The sequence below is a fragment of the Setaria italica genome, chromosome II (assembly GCF_000263155.2).
Source record: "Setaria italica strain Yugu1 chromosome II, Setaria_italica_v2.0, whole genome shotgun sequence".
NCBI classification, from domain to species: Eukaryota; Viridiplantae; Streptophyta; class Magnoliopsida; order Poales; family Poaceae; genus Setaria; species Setaria italica.
Window position 1 is genome coordinate 38,659,643 of NC_028451.1, and position 17,229 is coordinate 38,676,871.

Here is a 17,229-nt window from a genome sequence, read left to right on the forward strand (position 1 = left end):
TAGATGTATTTGGTTCTTTAGGCAGTCTTTAAGCAGATTTACTAGGAGATGTATTTGGTTCTTTAGACAGATTTTAGCAGATTTACTAGATGTATTTGGTTCTTTAGGCAGTCTTTAAGCAGATTTACTAGGAGATGTATTTGGTTCTTTAGACAGATTTTAGCAGTTACTAGGAGATGTATTTGGTTCTTTAGACAGATTTTAGCAGATTTACTAGATGTATTTGGTTCTTTAGTCAGATTTTAGGAAATGTGTTTGGTTCTTTTAAACAGATTTATTAGGAGATGTATTTGGTTCTTTAGGCAAATTTTAGTCACTTTTTAACTCCTAAAAATTAGGGGGGTGGAACTTAAAATTAGTCACTTTTTAACTCCTAAAATTTTTAGGGGGTGGAACTTAAAATTAGGGGGTGGAACTTAAACTTTAGGAGTGGGAACCAAACAGGGAATCAAACAGGCCTTAGCCAAAAGATGGTTAAGCTGAATAATCAAGTCCCAAGCATGTGTAAAGGAAGTTACCAGTAGCCAGGACCCTGACCCCTACCCTCCAATCACTTCAATTATAGACACAACAAAATTTTGCTTGAACAAGTGCAAATGCTTCAATACAATAATATCGCGAGATCCACAGTGATAGTCATGACAAAGAAACAGCTCTCCAGGGTAAAATCTAGCAGGGAAAGGGGCATAGAACAAGGGATGCCCTGGTACAGGGCCAGTATAAGCACCCAAATCATTACAACCACGAGTTTAGGACGACTTTGCACCAGTGGCGACAAGGTCATCGATGAGATTAGCAGCATCTTCCACGGTTGCGATTGACTGCGCGCTCGACTCCTCCACACTGATCCCGAAAGCCTCCTCAAGGCCCATAACAATCTCAACCTAGAAAACATGTCCACTAGAAGCTTAGTCTCTTTGGAAAATGTGCGAGCTGAAGAAAATACAAAATACGACGGCAAACCAAGTTTATACTTAGAAACACAAGTAAAAATATAAGTCTGCATAAACTTCATTCCAGAAGTACTGGTATAAAAACTGTTCCAGAGGAACAATAACGAGAGCATGGCACGTCTGCACATGAGGTTAGATCTACTGCTAGCAGGTTAGAGAACTTGAAGACTGAGTAGAGAGCTGGAGTACTGATCTTACAGGTTATTCCCCGGAAATGTATTATCAATTTATGATTAGCATAAGTACAAACTACAACAGAATGATAGCCAATTGGTGTTCCGCTAACCAAGAATCATAAAAAAAAATTATACACAGATAAATTCAACAGATACAAACTTAAAAAGTGTGATATATAGTTCACTTACAGTGTCCAATGAATCAGCACCAAGATCTTGGAACTTGGAGGAGCCAGAAACTTCAGTGTCATCAGCGAGTGCAAGCTGCTTCTTGACAATATCACAAACCTGATCCACCGTCTCCTTTTTAGCCTGGTCAAGTGCATATTGTACAGCACCAATAGGAAGATCGTTAGCAACAAAAATATGCTATTGACAGTTTCAAAAGAAGGTAGCACCAGTATAATCTACCAGCTCAAATCACAAGCCACGCAATGGTTACAGAACATTTTACAGCTTAACAGAAGGTAAGACATGTCAAAGGCGAATATCTAGGGATGCCAAAAGAAAAGAATAACTATTTACTATTTTTAAAGAAATCTCTTGAATATTACTGTCATCATATACATGTCTGCACAGTAACACAATCAACGTACAAAATGGAAGCTCTGTCATGCACAATGCATGCAAAAATCTCTACTAGAAACAATGCCAAATAAAGTTGTAGTTTGTTGAGTTGAAACAATTGTCATACGACAGAACAGAAATTAAATGGAGATGCATAGCTGCATCATCATGCAGATCCAGAGCATAATACTTAGTTACTTACAGGACAGCAGACTGCAAATCTTTGTGGCACTGGCTGCAGGCGGAAGGCAACATTATCCTTCCTTAAACCAGAGAAAGAGACCGACTTGATGTTGATTGCCTGTGAAACATCATAGGCAACATCGTAAGATAAGTGAAAGTAAGGTCAGGCTGCATAAACCAAACTAAACTCAAGCTATGAAGTACCGTATCAAGCTTACTCTTCTATCAAATTGTCTACTTGACTATGCATCAAGAGATGAAGAATCAAAGACCTCTATCGGCACTACATGCTTATCAAGAAGAAAAGGGAACAAGGATACACCGCTCAAAAGATTATGACAGTAGCATCCCCCACTACACGGAATAAAATGGATATCTCTGTGTTTATCATCACAAGTCACTAGAATGTTCATTTTCTTTTAACCCCAAAAAAGTAACACAAAATTACACAAGAAAAAGGTTTACCAGAGCACATATGGTAACTAATTTTCCTGTTTGTTCATAGTTTTTGAAAAGAAAATAGCACTTCTAGTTGATATCGATCCACTGGCAGTACAAGGATAGTGTTTCTATTTTGTGCAAAAACACAAGAACATACTTGATTCCGTGTTTGAATGTGCTACATGACATCAGCATAATCATTACGATAGGATGGAGTTATAGTATCCAGTATCAGCCTCATCATCTGAAACCCAGACTAGTACACTATTTGCACTTACTTTAGCATGTTCAGGCACACAGCTTAATGTCCCTCACATGAACTGAGGCATGCTAACAGCCACACCTCATGGATGTCACTTATGTGTGTGGGTGGGTGGGTGGGTGGGGGGATCAATATCCTTTTTGATTTTCTGACTCCATCTACTTAAATTCCCAAAATATGCGGACTAGGCAATCCTTCTGACATACTAGAACCAAGGAAGTAGGCATCAGTCCAAACAAAAGGAATATGTCTTAAATCATGAATGAACCTAGGATTGCGTAATTGTACGAGTGTATGGCCTCATCTGGCACAATTTCTATCATTATTTTTACTGGTTAAGGGCATAAGCATTAAGGTGACAGTACATTAACAAGCAGGGGACGAAATGAAAGGGCTTACTAGATTCGTCATCAATAATACTCATCAAGCCAGGTTAGACAATCTTAGAGTTGACCCCAAGCTCAAAGTAGAAAATCACAAATATCTGATGGCCCCGGCACAGAACTTCTGACTCCACGCAACATTCGGACACAAGTTCATAAACACCACGGACACTATCACTAATCTCATAGTCATAGGACACTGCGATACTTATGTCTTATGAGCACAGATCTATGGATTTCAACTTACCGTCGACCGATTTGATCACCGTAAATGGCTCTCAAATCCGCACCAAAGGGGCATCTCAAACGCGACCCAACGCATGGACAACCATACCCCGAGATCAACGCCAAGGAAGCACGCAACCATTAACCACAGCCCACAGAAATCGCACCGTAGGCGACAACCGAAACCCCCGCGCCGCCAAAGCTAAACCCCTACTCGTACGGTCGTACCCCGGATAATCTCACGGATCAGACAACGTGAGAGGCGATCCGGCGCCATACCTTGACGGGCCTCGCGAAGGAGAGGGCGGATCCGGCGAGGGAAGCCATGGGGGCCGAGCTGGAGTGGCGGCGGCGACGAGGGTGCAGCACGCGTCGGGGCTCGGGGAGAAATGGGTTGCAGTTGCAGGCGACGGGTGGGTGGGGGAGGGTGGCGGGGCGTGGTTTATACTTGGGGGTGTTTGATACGAGGTGCTAAACTTTAACAGTGTCACATCGGATGTTCGGATGCTAATTAAATGGTCTAAACATGAGCTAATTATAAAACTAATTGCAGAACCCTATGCTAATTGGTGAGATGAATCTATTAAGCCTAATTAATCCATCATTAGCAAATGGTTACTGTAGCACCACATTGTCAAATCATGGACTAATTAGACTTAATAGATTCATCTCGCAAATTATACTCCATCTGTGCAATTAGTTTTATAATTAGCCTATGTTTAATACTCCTAAGTAGCATCCAAACATCCGATGTGACAGGTGTTAAACTTTAACACGGTGTTCCCAAACACCCCCTTGGGTGGGGTCACTAGCGGGGGGAGCTGGGCGCATCGGGCGTATCGAGGAGAGGGCTACTCGGACGGAACGGGCGGAGCGCACGAGGCCCGGCCCGTGACGCGCACGGGCCAGCGGTAAGGTTTTGCTACCTCCGCCGCCTCGTGCGTGTGAGATTTTTTTTTTCTCGATTTCTAACCTGCTGTGTTGAGACTTGAAAGCAAGTCCAAGCTGACAGCCGGCTAGGAGCTCGCCTACTGATTGCGAATGCCGTGTGCAGTCATAGCAGCTACCTACCCAGGGTTGGTGAAAAAAATGCATCTAGAAAACCCTCTGGTCTTACTCTTACCTGAATGAAGTGCAACATTGCATTGTTCTTTCTGCTCCGAGCAAACAGCCTCGCTTGGTGTCCTTTGGGGTTTGAAAATTTGCATTATTAATTCACAGAAAGAAATAAAACTTGTAGAGATCGTCGCATTTTTTTTTTTACTTCGAAGATGGTACCACCGGTAGCATTCAGTAGTAAGATTCTCCTGGCCAGCACCTTTATCATGAATACAATTCCCCAGCCACAAAAAGCTCGACACAAATTTATCATGAATTTATCATGTCCTAGTCCCTTTCAATGTAGAGTTGCACATGGGCCGTGCGACCTTAGTGTTGAGTTCATCGATAAGTGAATCTTTTACATGCTTGTTTGTGATATAAAGCAAGATCACCGGGTGCCTTACGGCCCTCCCATTCACGTACTCCATTTCTCTCCAATAGAAACCTGAAGTAGAAGCATTCAGCTGATCTCTCTCAGGGATTTTTTTTTAAAAAAAAACTCCAGGCTGTACTGACCGCAGTGTCCGTTCCTCGAAAAAAATAGAAGGTCCGAGGATGGCCAGCTCACCGGCAGCCCACTGACGCTGTAGCCCATGATGGCCAGATCGCCGGCAGCCCAAAAGCGCGCGGCCACCGGGCGGGGCTTCCTTGTCGATCAATCTCGGCCTGTTTCCTTGCCCGTCCCGTCGGTTATCTGCCTTGTCTTTTGTTTGAGTTTGACTGTTTGGCACACACATCCGCAGTTCAGCGTTTGGTGGAGTGACCACATGACTACATGAGGCTAATCTACGAGCAAAGATGCAAGGCTTGATCACGTTTACAAAAAAGGCTTTGATCATCACCAGATGCGGTCGTGTCGTGTGCTTGTGTGTGCCTTAGGAAATAACAATAAGGTGAGCAATTTCAATGTGGCCTTAAAAGTTAGAAAATCCATTCTGCGCTTTTCGAATTTCCTAGAAGATTTAATCATACATATACTCGTTGAATGGAGCAGTGTAATATCTCTCTCCACCCACTGCACATCGTAGCATAACACTATACTTGCTGGACTGATACAACAAGCACACCCTCCCCTCAGCACATACAGAGACACTGAAAGAGATGGCAGCAATTGGGCCAGTTCAGTACTTTCAGTTCATAATAGTAGCCATGATAAAACAGCAGCAACAATCATAGTAGCTTCTCTACGTATCTCGGGAACAGATAGTCCACGATGATCTCGTACGCTCTCTCGGTCGGGTGGAAGCTGTCCCAGAACACGTACTTCCGGTCGTCGGGGCACGTCGCCGCCGTCAGCCGGTTGCACAGGAGCGACACCTCGAAGTCCCCGGTGCCGCAGCACCCTCTCGTCGAGACGTCGAACCCGTACCTGCAGGGGTCCGTGATCATGTCGTGCAGGACGTCGTAGATGTCCACGTAGCCGATCCGCTGGCACCGGAGCTCCCCCTGGAGCCGCGCGACCACCCCCTGCAGCCGGGAGTTGAACATCCGAGCGGCGCGGTTGCGCGCCGGGTCGCAGTCCCTGGCGAGCCCGCCGGCGAGGGTCCGCTGCGACGGCAAGCACCCGATCGGCGGGAGCCCCAGGATCGCAATCCTCCTGGCCCCCCGATCGTACAGTTGCTGCAGCGACAACACCGATTACCAGGCATGAGCAGACATCAGACATCATGTACTGTTGTTTCTTTCAGTAGCCTGAATCAAACCTTCCTTCAGTGTCTACAGCGGCAGCAGATTCAAGAAATGCAATTCGGTGAAGAAATTCAGTTGTTCGAGCAGTTGAATTGGATGAGGTTGTGAGCGAGAAAGAAAGAAAATTTCACCTTGATGAAGTCGCAGGCCTGCTGAACAAGGAAATCAACGTATGCCGAGATGTCGTACTGCAGGGGTCTGACGGGGGCGAGGTAGTAGTTGTTGGCGATGTCGTCGGTCCCGGCGCAGACAAGGAAGAGGCTCTCGGTAACGATCCCCTCGGCGGCCTCGTCTCCGACGACCCCGGCGAGCTTCTCCTTGTACTCGGCGAACATATTGAGCTCCTCCTGCATCGGCAGGACAGCCTGAAACGAGCAACGGTTAGCGCAGCATTTGCAAAACTTCAGCATCTCGACGCCGTGGAGCGTGCACATGAGGTGATATCAGAGTGAGAGATGAGTCCAGCTTTGGACTTATGGTTGCTTACCACTAGAGTGGAGGTGAGAGGGTCGTAGCCGGTGCCCCCTGAAGCGAAGCTGACGCCGGTGCGGAGGTCGTAGTCGGTGAGGTCAGTGCCAAGGTACGCCGGAACCAGGTCCTTCAGGCCGAGACGTGACGCTGCATAAAAGTCATTGCAGGATTGATCGAAGTGAGTTGCAGGAAATTTTCTCGTCTGTTCGTTAGCCGCGTGCTTGAGTTTGGAGCGGATAGGAAGCAACGACGACGAACCTAGCAAGTCGGTGGGGATCCGGCCATTGGAGAAGCGGCCCGTGGGGACGCCGCCGTTGAGGTCGTGGCCGTACGGCCTGAAGTTGGACTTGGTGAGCGTGAGGACGGCGTTGTTGTTGCCCGTGTCGACGATGGAGTCGCCGAACACCAGGACGGCCGGCACCCGCGGTCCGCCACCGCCCGCCACCGTCAAGTTGCCCGCCGCAACTTGCCATGGCGACATGACGACGACGACGAGGAGGACGAGTAGCCGCAACAGCGACAGCGCGGTACCGGCGCGACCCATGAGCTGTATCCTAACCACTGCGGTTTGTTTCCTTCGATCGCTTCCATCTCGCCACCGTGGCACCATGATTCGAATAAGAAGCCTTTGGTTTGGGCTCACGAGAAGCTAGCTGCACGGGTGGGCGTCGGCAGCAGGGCAACTGGGCAAGACAGGTTTCTGGTCGCGCCAGTCACTCGATGAACTCCAACCACTGGGATCGTGTCCGGGACTCCTGACTGAGTCCTGACCATCTTTGTTTCGACCTAGAATGGCTACGTGATGTACGTACTTCATAACATTTGGGCACGCTCGACGCCTGCCCATGGGACAAAAATTGCAGGGCAAACGTGACAACTTCATTTGGATCGCATGCATCCCTGAGACCTAGGAAAATGCACATTCATATCACAAATTACAAGCTTCGTTCTGAACATCCAGTAAAACACGACGAAACAACCGATCATTTTAAACATGTCTGAAGCCAATCCGATAAGCAGCAGCAGCACAGCAGGAGGAGGACGAGGAAGGGAAACTAGGGAGGAAGACACAAGACATCAGAAGCTGGATTGGGATTCAGTAGCGCAGAAACGATGTCGGAATTGGCTTGAGATTGACAGGCATGTACATTTCACACAATCAGAGACATGCAGATATGCCCAATAATGAAATGGTGAGCACATGCGAGGTTGGCGCCTCAAGCTCGCTCCAATCCTGTTTGCATAGTGATACAAGGACATCAAAATCAATCATGTTCAAGTCACGGGCCAGATGTGCCTTTTTTGTATCTATATGTCCATGCCAGTATTGCAAAGAAGCACCACACATTCCAGCACCTAGAATAGAAAATTGAACATGATTTAAGTCGATAGATGAATCTATCCTGAGCAGAAGCCAACTATGTGTTACCCTAAAATTGCTAGTAAGCTACAGCTAGGCAAGACCATGAACCCAAGATGATTTTATGGTTTCACAGATCTTTATGCTGAGACAAATACTTTCAGTACATGCTGACTAATGCTTATATGTGAATTTTGTGATATTACAATGCTGAAAATTGGCATTGAACATGGCGATGTCACTGGAAAATGTCAGAATAATAAATTTAGGTAAGTCCTGCCGGACCACTGGCAACACTACCTGAACATGTACACTCTGAAAGAAATACATGGATAACCTCTTTTCTTTATACGTCCTTATATGTCTAACACATCATTTTCAGCATCCAAAAACACACTATATAGGTCCTAGCACATCTAGATCCACTAGTAATAGTGTTATTGTTAGTGCCTTGTTATATTCTATACAAGTTTTCTTTTTCCTTTTGCTGGTGAGTGGTGGCTCGTGTTGGGTTTCATCACTAGCCTACCTCAACTTGCTTGGCACTAAAAGGCTTGCAACTGAAGACCGTTTATCCCTTCTCTCAGTATACCAAAAGGAGGAAGTAAGCAAATGATGGGGGTGTGGTGTTGTTCCAATGATACGTAATGGCTAAACATCACACCAAACCTTAAGTAAAGTTTCAGGATGTTCTTTTCCTGGTGGAGATGGTGAAACTTGGTCGCATTTAACAGCTACATTCCCAAGATTAAACGTGCAAATGGAGGCAACAAACAATGTGTCAAAGAAATAATCACAGATTGATTATCCAGCGATCCCTAGGCTAATATTCAACATACCAAAATCAATAACAAGGAATAGTCGGGTATCTCCTAAAAACCCTTTCCCAGGTACGATGCACACCCTGCTAAAGCAAGTTAAATTATCAGCGGTGGAATCATTTCAGTGATTTCCCAGGTTATTCCAATGTGTCTATGCCTAGTTTACAATGTGAAAGATAAGCAGGGATATTGAGATATACGAAAGACCTGAAGTAATGTCTGTAAAACAAAGGTCACATAATGCTTCTAGGGTAAAGAAAAACAGCAGTAACACGCATCCCAAATGCAAACTTATGAGTTCAGAACACTCTCAGCTCCCTTGACATATCACTTATGCAAAGAAAAGATTCTTCTCAGCTATCACCATTCGTTAAGAATTCAAACAATTTGAAACTAATGGTACAATCTACTGAGTTATGGGAATATAATGTGAAATAAGGTAAACGATTGACAATAGGCATATTATAGTAAAGCAATGGTACAATACATTGGTTTATGACGTTTTGGAAAAAGAACCATCACATTGATCTGCGAATCAGCTCCAAAGTTTACAAGTAGTCAGGACGACGTGAGCAGACAAATTGCGAGCATGGAATATCCTAATTGAAAAGCCCAACCATATGATAGCAGGCAATAACAACTGAATCCCTACAAAGGGGTGAAAGCAAGCACAAACTCATCATTTTCATCATCCACAGAAGAAGCCATGGTTCGTATTTCATCATTCACACATACTGAACTACAAATGCCCAGGCAACAGAACTGATGAGGAACCATTTATAAGAACAACGAACAGCGATCTAGCAACTAAACCAGTACGGATCTCAACCATCAATGGATCCAACCAATATGCTAGATTTTGTGCTGGAACAGTCAGAACAGACAGGAAGGAACAACATCAGCTAAAGATTATGATATATGTCTTTGCTATTGCATGGTTACGGTGGCTTTAAAACACATTAATGATGAAATGATGGAGCTTACCAAGCACTAATCCTCGTCATCTTCTTCTGAGCTCCCGACGTCACTACTGTACTCATCACTGCTACTGCTCCCAAAATCAAGCTGAACAGCCGCGACTTGTATTGGCGCTGGGCCCATTGGCACCATTGGCCGCACTGAGACAGGTGCCTGTGGCACAGGGGCCTTTGGTTCTTCACCCTTGACACCAGGTAGAATGTCATCCAGTGGCAGCGTGATTGGATCACCAGGCTTCCATCCCGGTGGTGGCTTAAGATCCTTCGGAAACATGGGTGGCAGGGTGTCTGGTAGCCTCGGCGCCCCTTCCTGTGGCGGCGGCTCATACAGCGGCATGGCCTCCACCTCCACTGTGATCCCCTCCTTCGCTTCCAATGGCTTCTTGGGCACCCCTACATCCATATCAGCAAACTGATACAACTTCGACGACCGCATCTCACTTTCCTGTGGTGCAGGTGGCAACGCCCCACGGAGAGGCAGCCCAGCGCCATGCTCCGGCGGAGCAAAGGTCGTGTAACTTATGTGGTGCGCGTAGATTAGTATGTCCTCCAGCTTGATCCTGGAGTGCAGGGACGCGCCGAAGTCGCCGTCCGACACCGGCTCGGGGTCGTCAGCCGCAGCGGCACCACGCGGGCGCTTGGGGTCGCGGCGGTAGTCGGCGTAGTCGTCGACGAGGCGGTCAAGCACGTGGTGGGCCTCGTGCAGCTTCTTCGCGAAGGCCAGCAGCGCAGCGTCCTTGGCACGCGCCTCGCGGGCAAGCCGCACTCGGGCGTCCTGCAGGTCGAGAGTCTCTTGCAGCTCGGCGACGGCCTCGAAGAGCTGCGTCTGGAGGGTGGTGAGGAGCGACAGCGCGTCCTTGGTGGAGGAGATCGGGGTCGGGAGCGGCGGCGGTGGCGAGGACGACGCCGAGGGAAGGAAGGTGGGGAGCGACCCCCGGTACGCCGAGATCCACGCGGCCCTGTTGGGCGAGAGCTCGAAGAGGTTGGACGCGAGCGACGATATAAGCTGGAGCAGCGACTGCGCGCGGGGGAGCGGCGGCAGGAGCGGGAGCAACGACGGCGAGGTGGTTAGGGTTGGGGCCGCGCCGGTGCCTGCGGTTGCGCTAGCGGGCAGGTTGCCCTGTGGAGGCGAGGAGGTGGGATTCAAGGGGGACGGGTTGGGGGGGAGCGATGGCGACGAGGCGGTGAGCCCCAGCCTCGCCGGGGAAGGCAGGTGTGACTGCATCATCACGGCGGCGGCGGCGGGCGCAGCAATCGGACGCGAACTCGAGCAGCTCGTTCTTGAGAACGCATTAAGCCAGCAATCCACTTCGTGGGCTCATCACCTGGGCCGAGCGTTACATTATTGGGCCTTGTGTCTGGTGGCCCAATATGCCCGCGTTAAAAGCCCTTGCCTACCGCGCCGCACACGCTCGCCGGCCGCCGCTTCGTCCCCAAACCTTTGGCGGGAGACGAGCAGCACGCCGCCACCACTTCCCGCGCAAAGCAGCACATCGAAGCGAGCCATGGACGGCGGGTCCTCCTCGCCGGCGAGCCCCCCACCGACGGCGGGTCCCTCCGCGGCGGAGATGGAGGAGTACCAGAACTGGAAGAAGAACGCCGCGGTGCTCTACGACCTCGTCATCTCCCACCCGCTCGAGTGGCCGTCGCTCACCGTGCAGTGGCTCCCCTCCGAGTCATCGACCCGCAGCCACCGGCTCGTCGTGGGCACTCACACCTCCGACGAGGCCCCCAATAACCTCATGGTCTTGGACGCGGTGCTCCCGCTCCCGCCTCGCCTCGCAGCGGCCGTCGCTGCCTCAGGCGGCGCCCTCCCGGCCCCGTCCGTGTCCGTCTCCCGCGTGGCGCCGCATCGGGGCGAGGTCAACCGCGCGCGCTACATGCCGCAGCGGCCCTTTACGGTGGCCACCAAAACGTGCATGGACGAGGTGCACGTGTACCATCTCGGCGACGGCGACGGCAGCGGGAAAAGCGGCGCCGATGCTGTGCTAAGGGGGCATGATGCGGAGGGTTATGGTTTGGCGTGGAGCCCGATGAAGGAGGGGTGGCTGCTGAGCGGCTCGTATGATAAGAAGATTTGCCTGTGGGATCTTGCCTCTGGGAATGGAGCTCCTGTTCTGGATGCACAACAGGTGTTTGAGGTAATGCCCCATTTGACACTCCTGTTTCTTTTTTCTTCAATTCATGTGCCACTTTATTCAGTACCACTGCATTTTCGGGTCAGATATTTGCAATCATTTTGTTACCATGTGACTTGATGCATGGAGCAATTTGATTTGTATGGTTTCTTTTCTTTCCTAACGATGATAGCTTTGTTCATTTATTTGTATTGTAAATTGGCTTTGAAACAGTACGTGCAGTAAATATTTATGGTACACACGAAGGTGATGGTGTAGGTTTAGGAAAAAGTAGCAAGCTTAGGCACATGTTGAGGGAAATTAGAGCATGGCTCCATACTTTTGGTGTACATGTTATTCTGTAAACCAATTTATTATGTTTGCACTTTTGCAGTAAGATAATAGTTCACTTTGTGCTGTCCAGCAATTTGAATTAACCTTCCGTGACATTTAATCTGCCAATTGTTCAATTCCTCCATTTTGCAAGTGATTCACTGCGATGCACTTTTTCTGTAACATGCTGAAGCTTCCCTGTTTCTCTTATTCCATAAGTTAGCCGGGGTCTCTGAGCTGCAGATAGAAGGGTCTTTACCCATTGACTAATCACCAGAGAGTATTTCCTCTGTCCCCATTCCTCCAATAGAAGCACTGTTCCCTAGAGAACTTGCATCCTTTTTTACAGATAAGGATATTTCTGTTTTCACTTATATACTTTGCAACCAGCCTAGTTTTAGGTAGCTTAGCTTCCTTCTCTTGAAATCCAGGAACTATATTCCAAGGAGTACTTGTTCATACTATCAGGCTTTGCCACAGAAATTTTGAACTCCACTCCTTCAGACATGCTATTGTTGTTCTGAAGTGAGTTTTATTATTTCCTTATTAATGTTGTTCAACCTTAGACTTTGTGTTCCTTATTCATGTGTTACCCATACCTAAAAGGTTATCGAGAGAAAATTTGGTCTTTTTTACTATAACTGTCTTTTTTTTAGCATCTGAGTATTTATTACTTTGTTATTGCAATACTTGTTTTCGACCATGTTTCTCATCATGTAAAAAGAAATTTTTATGAACACCAGCTCCTGTGGAAATGTGACTATGTTTGTTGTGCCCTGCGTTGTTTCCAATATTTGTAGATGTCAGGACATTGTCATTAGTATTAGATAGGCCATGGCACATTTGTGCTTTCATTCTTATCTCACCTATCTAATAAATACTACTGTCAGATCATTCATTTAAAGCATGTTAGAAATCTCTGGAACTCTCAGCATTATTTGGTATATGTCCAACTCCAACGTAAAGAAGTCCATCAGCTGTCCCTTCAACTAAATGTTAACCATCTTATTGTTGCCAGTGTAGTATTGTTTATATTCGGAGGGTCTGATGGATATTTGTTTTTGCAGGCTCATGAGGATCTTGTTGAAGATGTTGCTTGGCACCTTAAAGATGAAAATATATTTGGATCTGTTGGGGATGACTGCAAGTTGATGATGTGGGACCTGCGTACAAACAAACCAGAACAATATATTGCTGCACACGAAAAGGAGGTAAGCATGGTTTAACCAACGATTATCAAACTGTATGTTCAGGTCTTGGTGATCACATAATTGCAATTGCACAATACCTTTACATGTTCGTTAACCAACAGCTCCACTTTTTGCTTTTGTACATAGGAGCAGTATGTGAGACAAACTCTAAAAAGCTATAAGCTTGCATCAGTTAATGTTTGCTTTTTCAGCTTATAATGGGACATTATGCATGTGTTCTTCTTACATACAGTGCCATATTTTGCCTAAAGTAATTTCAATTTTTGTGGATTTTGAGCTGAATGGCAATATGAAATTATGGACATGATTCATTTATATCTGGCCCTCCCATGTGATTGGGCAATGGTGATGCATTGGATATCATGCTGACCTTTCTGTTTGCTTTTGTATTTCACTTCTGTAAAAAAATAAAAATACTAAATGCTCACTATTTCAGTCCTGTTGTAGTTCATGGATTGATTTCTATTCATAATTGTGTGTGATTCATATTTTTAGGTCAACTCTCTGTCATTCAATCCATTTAATGAATGGATCTTGGCTACAGCATCTGGAGATGCGACTGTTAAACTATTTGACATGCGAAAATTATCAAGAAGCTTGCACACTTTCGACAGCCATGAGTACGTAATTTTTGTCTGTGCCCTTTGTGCTTCAGTCTTTATTTCTTCTTTTTTATTTCTTCTGTAGCCAGAAAATGTGCCATAGCCAATTTAACAGCTGCATAAATGTAATCCCTTTTACTTTTTGCTATGGTTTGATATTATATTTGATACGCACTGGAAATCTATATGATGGAAAATAACCAGTATCTTAATGGGCCAGTAGCAGATTTCAGTTGCAAAAGAGGTCGATGATTTATGGTACTATTTGTTGTAACATGTGACTGGTCCGTAATAATGATGATACTAGAGAGTTGCTCCTGTGATCCTATTTTAGAGAACTAGCCCTAATCTTACACAATAGGTTATTCTAAGTCAGGGGCAGTCTGTGGTTCCCACTACTTAAATAGTTAAGGGCATGTGGCAGTTCTGAATATTTTTTGGTTACTGTATGAAATTCTATATTCAAATTTCAAGTGATATATATCCTTCCACTAGATAATTAGCTAAAGTAATCTCCACCTTTGATTTGCTTAAAAAATCCGTGCATGTTTTAATACCACTGGAGCACATCTTTTTCTGTAATGTGCAAACCTCTATCAGTTTGAAAGGTTCCTTTCAGAAAGTAATTGACCTATTAACTTGGTATACTTTGAAGCAGTGAAGCACTCTGTATTAGTTAGCCTATCATTTGCTATTAATCAATCTATCTGTTTCTCCAACCTATCTTATTTGTGTATCTTATCTTTCGTTTTCGTTAGTATCTGAAATATTATGCTGCACAATTTGCACATACAGGGGGGAGGTGTTTCAGGTTGAATGGAATCCAAATTTGGCTACTGTATTAGCTTCATCTGCTGCAGACAAAAGAGTGATGATATGGGATGTCAACAGGTACATTGAGTCAAACCAACTCCAAAGTTGTATTGTATTTCCAGTAGATGTCTATTTTTTAGTCCTACCAATTCAACAGTTACGATGGGGACTCTACATGCAAATAATTAACAGATCTACTAATACTAACTGTGCTAAATCTAGTTGTTAGGCATCACCATGGAGCTTTTTAGGTGCAAATGCTCATGTGATTTACTAAATTTTCACAATCATCAAGTCAAATCCTTGGGGGGTGTTTTTGATGCTGATTACGTTCCATCCGCGGCATGACAGATTCCAATACAGTTGAAGCAAAGCCTTGGGGCTTATTGGTGACAATTTCTTTTGACCATCGCCCCTTTCCTTTTTTTCTGGTTCTGACTGTCTTGTGTCTGTCAGGATTGGGGATGAGCAGTCAGAGGAGGATGCAGACGACGGACCACCGGAGCTGCTGTTCGTCCACGGAGGCCACACAGCAAAGATATCGGAGCTGTCATGGAACCCCAGCGAGAAATGGGTCGTTGCCAGCGTGGCTGAAGATAACGTCCTGCAGATCTGGGAGATGGCAGAGAGCATCTACTGTGATGACTACTCTCTGCAGGATAACTGACTGCCTCAGCAGGCCCTCACCACATAAGATGAGTTGCCTTGCCTGTCCAATGGTAGCGAGTTTATCCGATGGATTGTGTGCTGTTAACGTGTAGAATCCAAGAGATTATTCTGCTTTGGTACCGTTTGGCCCCTGCAAGGATGGATATCATTAAGCGGCGACTCTTAATTAAATCCGTATCATGCCTCTGCTTGCCTTGTCCGGATCTTGTCTGATTGAGTCTTCTGTCGGTCCTAAATCCTGATCATTTGTCGATCACTTTTATGTGGGCATTGTGGTAGCAGCAGCATCTGATCAGCACGTGATCTGAGGATTCCGGGGATGCTCCTACAGGCCTGGTTCAGTTGCTGGAAACATGCTGCTGCTGCTCGACTCGTCGTGGTCCATGTTCAGCATCGCAATCATTCGCTGCGCCTGGTTGTCACGTCCCAGCTCGAGGCGACAGGAGGGAAAGGCAGGCGAGCCGCGACCTCCATGATGCGCCCGACCCGTCCCGTCGCGGGACGCGCCGCTGAACGACGGAGCCCATCAGCGTCGTCCAGTCTCCGGTCATGCTGCGGCTGGATACCGAGAACGTGGCTGCGGTCTGAGAACGAATCCGTCGGCCAGCCAACGCGGCGCTGCCATTGGAGTGCCGGCAGGCAGGCAGGGCAGGCGCTCCGGGTCCGGAGGAAGCATGGCGCCCGTTCATTTCCGGCGTTCGGCTCTTTTACCAAAAGCAGGATCGATACAGCCAGCCAGCCCAGGGGCCAGGGCAACGGCCAATGACGACCGGCTCGTCGCGAGCATGATTGAGACGATCAGGGCCTGTTTGGCTCCCTGGTGTTAAAGTTTAACACCCGTCACATCGAATGTTTGGATGCTAATTAGGAGTATTAAACATAGACTAATTACAAAACTAATTGCACAGATGGAGTGTAATTCGTGAGACGAATCTATTAAGCCTAATTAGTCCATGATTTGACAACGTGGTGCTACAGTAACCATTTGTTAATGATGGATTAATTAGGCTTAATAGATTCGTCACGTGAATTAGCACAGGATTATGCAATTAGTTTTATAATTAGCTCATGTTTAGTTCTCCTAATTAGCATCCGAACATCCGATGTGACACTGTTAAAGTTTAGCACCTCGTATCCAAACACCAGTATCCCCTCGCCCGGGGGCCGGGGCTCCCCCAGACCCCAGTCTCCTCGCGTGCCCTCCCAGTGCCAGGTCCCAGTCGGCCAATGGAGCGCTCCTGGCCTGCAAGTTGCCTGAACTGCTGCTCCTGCTACTGCTAGTAATCTCTGACTCTGAGGCTCGATGCTTGGCAAGTTGGCTGCTCCTCTGAACGGACTGGACCCTTGCAACTTGCAAGTTGGAGCCTGCCGGCGGAAAACCCCTGATCGGCCGCACGCACGCAAAGCCGGCGTCGCTCGATCGGCTAGCGGGCTTGGCCGGCCGGTCCGGCAGGCGGGCAACACCCTACACCCACGCATCCTCCTCCCGCCGTACGCGGTGGGGCCGATGCCCAGGAAAAAGGGCGGGCGCAGAAAAGGCATCAGGAAACGCGCGCGCGCGCGCACGCACGCAGACGCCCGCCGTGCAGGCCGCGGACGAACCGGTCCGCCCGGCGCCGCGCCTCCTCGTTGCCACCGCCAGCCTCAGCGGCCACGCACGGCACGACACGAGCAGCCCGAGGAGGCCGCTTTGCTTGCTCACCACCGAGGCGGAGGCGCGCGCGTACGGGCTCAGCTGCCCCAGGCGCCCAGACCCCTCCAGCCACGGCCAAACAATCTCGATCTTCACTTGCCTCCTTGGTAAAATGTACCCGCATATTCTCCTTCAGATCGTTTGTGATGCGATTTTGGTCAGCCCGTGGTGGTTCCACCAAA

The 17,229-nt window shown here is 47.5% G+C and overlaps 4 protein-coding genes across 7 annotated transcripts; 1 reads left to right on the forward strand and 3 right to left on the reverse strand.

Moving 5' to 3' along the window:
- Positions 1-554: 554 nt before the first annotated feature.
- LOC101784255 (acyl carrier protein 2, chloroplastic) lies at positions 555-3,647 on the reverse strand. The gene is made up of 4 exons (XM_004957439.3): positions 3,470-3,647; positions 1,899-1,997; positions 1,319-1,441; positions 555-884 (listed from the first exon to the last, which is right to left on the reverse strand). Exons 1-4 carry the CDS (start codon positions 3,515-3,517, stop codon positions 750-752), a joined length of 405 nt encoding a protein of 134 aa, XP_004957496.1. The 5' UTR covers positions 3,518-3,647; the 3' UTR covers positions 555-749.
- Positions 3,648-5,212: 1,565 nt separating this feature from the next.
- Positions 5,213-7,206, reverse strand: LOC101784647 (GDSL esterase/lipase EXL3). The gene is made up of 4 exons (XM_004957440.4): positions 6,710-7,206; positions 6,468-6,598; positions 6,112-6,345; positions 5,213-5,911 (listed from the first exon to the last, which is right to left on the reverse strand). The coding sequence occupies exons 1-4, from the start codon at positions 7,059-7,061 to the stop codon at positions 5,462-5,464; spliced, it is 1,167 nt and encodes a 388-aa protein (XP_004957497.1). The 5' UTR covers positions 7,062-7,206; the 3' UTR covers positions 5,213-5,461.
- Positions 7,207-7,359: 153 nt separating this feature from the next.
- LOC101785041 (mediator of RNA polymerase II transcription subunit 4) lies at positions 7,360-10,879 on the reverse strand. 4 transcript variants are annotated; one of them, XM_004957443.4, is made up of 2 exons: positions 9,617-10,879; positions 7,360-7,685 (listed from the first exon to the last, which is right to left on the reverse strand). In XM_004957443.4, exon 1 carries the CDS (start codon positions 10,835-10,837, stop codon positions 9,623-9,625), a length of 1,215 nt encoding a protein of 404 aa, XP_004957500.1. In that variant the 5' UTR covers positions 10,838-10,879; the 3' UTR covers positions 7,360-7,685; positions 9,617-9,622. The 4 variants fall into 4 exon arrangements, with proteins under 4 accessions (XP_004957500.1, XP_004957499.1, XP_004957501.1 ...); XM_004957442.4 differs by having other exon boundaries at positions 7,671-7,807; XM_004957444.4 differs by lacking the exon at positions 7,360-7,685 and adding an exon at positions 9,080-9,280.
- Positions 10,880-11,011: 132 nt separating this feature from the next.
- Positions 11,012-15,553, forward strand: LOC101786259 (histone-binding protein MSI1). Its single transcript, XM_004957445.3, has 5 exons — positions 11,012-11,750; positions 13,127-13,270; positions 13,766-13,890; positions 14,668-14,763; positions 15,142-15,553. Exons 1-5 carry the CDS (start codon positions 11,115-11,117, stop codon positions 15,350-15,352), a joined length of 1,212 nt encoding a protein of 403 aa, XP_004957502.1. The 5' UTR covers positions 11,012-11,114; the 3' UTR covers positions 15,353-15,553.
- The last annotated feature ends 1,676 nt before the right edge of the window (positions 15,554-17,229 follow it).

Excerpts from the sequence above, each read along its gene's own strand:
- LOC101786259 (XM_004957445.3), top strand. The coding sequence starts at position 11,115 with ATGGACGGCGGGTCCTCCTCGCCGGCGAGCCCCCCACCGACGGCGGGT. Across the intron at positions 11,751-13,126 it reads ATGCACAACAGGTGTTTGAG|GCTCATGAGGATCTTGTTGA; the intron begins GTAATGCCCCAT and ends TTGTTTTTGCAG. Across the intron at positions 14,764-15,141 it reads ATGATATGGGATGTCAACAG|GATTGGGGATGAGCAGTCAG; the intron begins GTACATTGAGTC and ends TGTGTCTGTCAG.
- LOC101785041 (XM_004957443.4), bottom strand. The coding sequence starts at position 10,837 with ATGATGCAGTCACACCTGCCTTCCCCGGCGAGGCTGGGGCTCACCGCC.
- LOC101784647 (XM_004957440.4), bottom strand. The coding sequence starts at position 7,061 with ATGGTGCCACGGTGGCGAGATGGAAGCGATCGAAGGAAACAAACCGCA. Across the intron at positions 6,346-6,467 it reads CTCTCACCTCCACTCTAGTG|GCTGTCCTGCCGATGCAGGA; the intron begins GTAAGCAACCAT and ends TGCTCGTTTCAG. Across the intron at positions 5,912-6,111 it reads AGGCCTGCGACTTCATCAAG|CAACTGTACGATCGGGGGGC; the intron begins GTGAAATTTTCT and ends TTGTCGCTGCAG.
- LOC101784255 (XM_004957439.3), bottom strand. The coding sequence starts at position 3,517 with ATGGCTTCCCTCGCCGGATCCGCCCTCTCCTTCGCGAGGCCCGTCAAG. Across the intron at positions 1,998-3,469 it reads CCTTCGCGAGGCCCGTCAAG|GCAATCAACATCAAGTCGGT; the intron begins GTATGGCGCCGG and ends GATGTTTCACAG. Across the intron at positions 1,442-1,898 it reads GATTTGCAGTCTGCTGTCCT|GCTAAAAAGGAGACGGTGGA; the intron begins GTAAGTAACTAA and ends GCACTTGACCAG.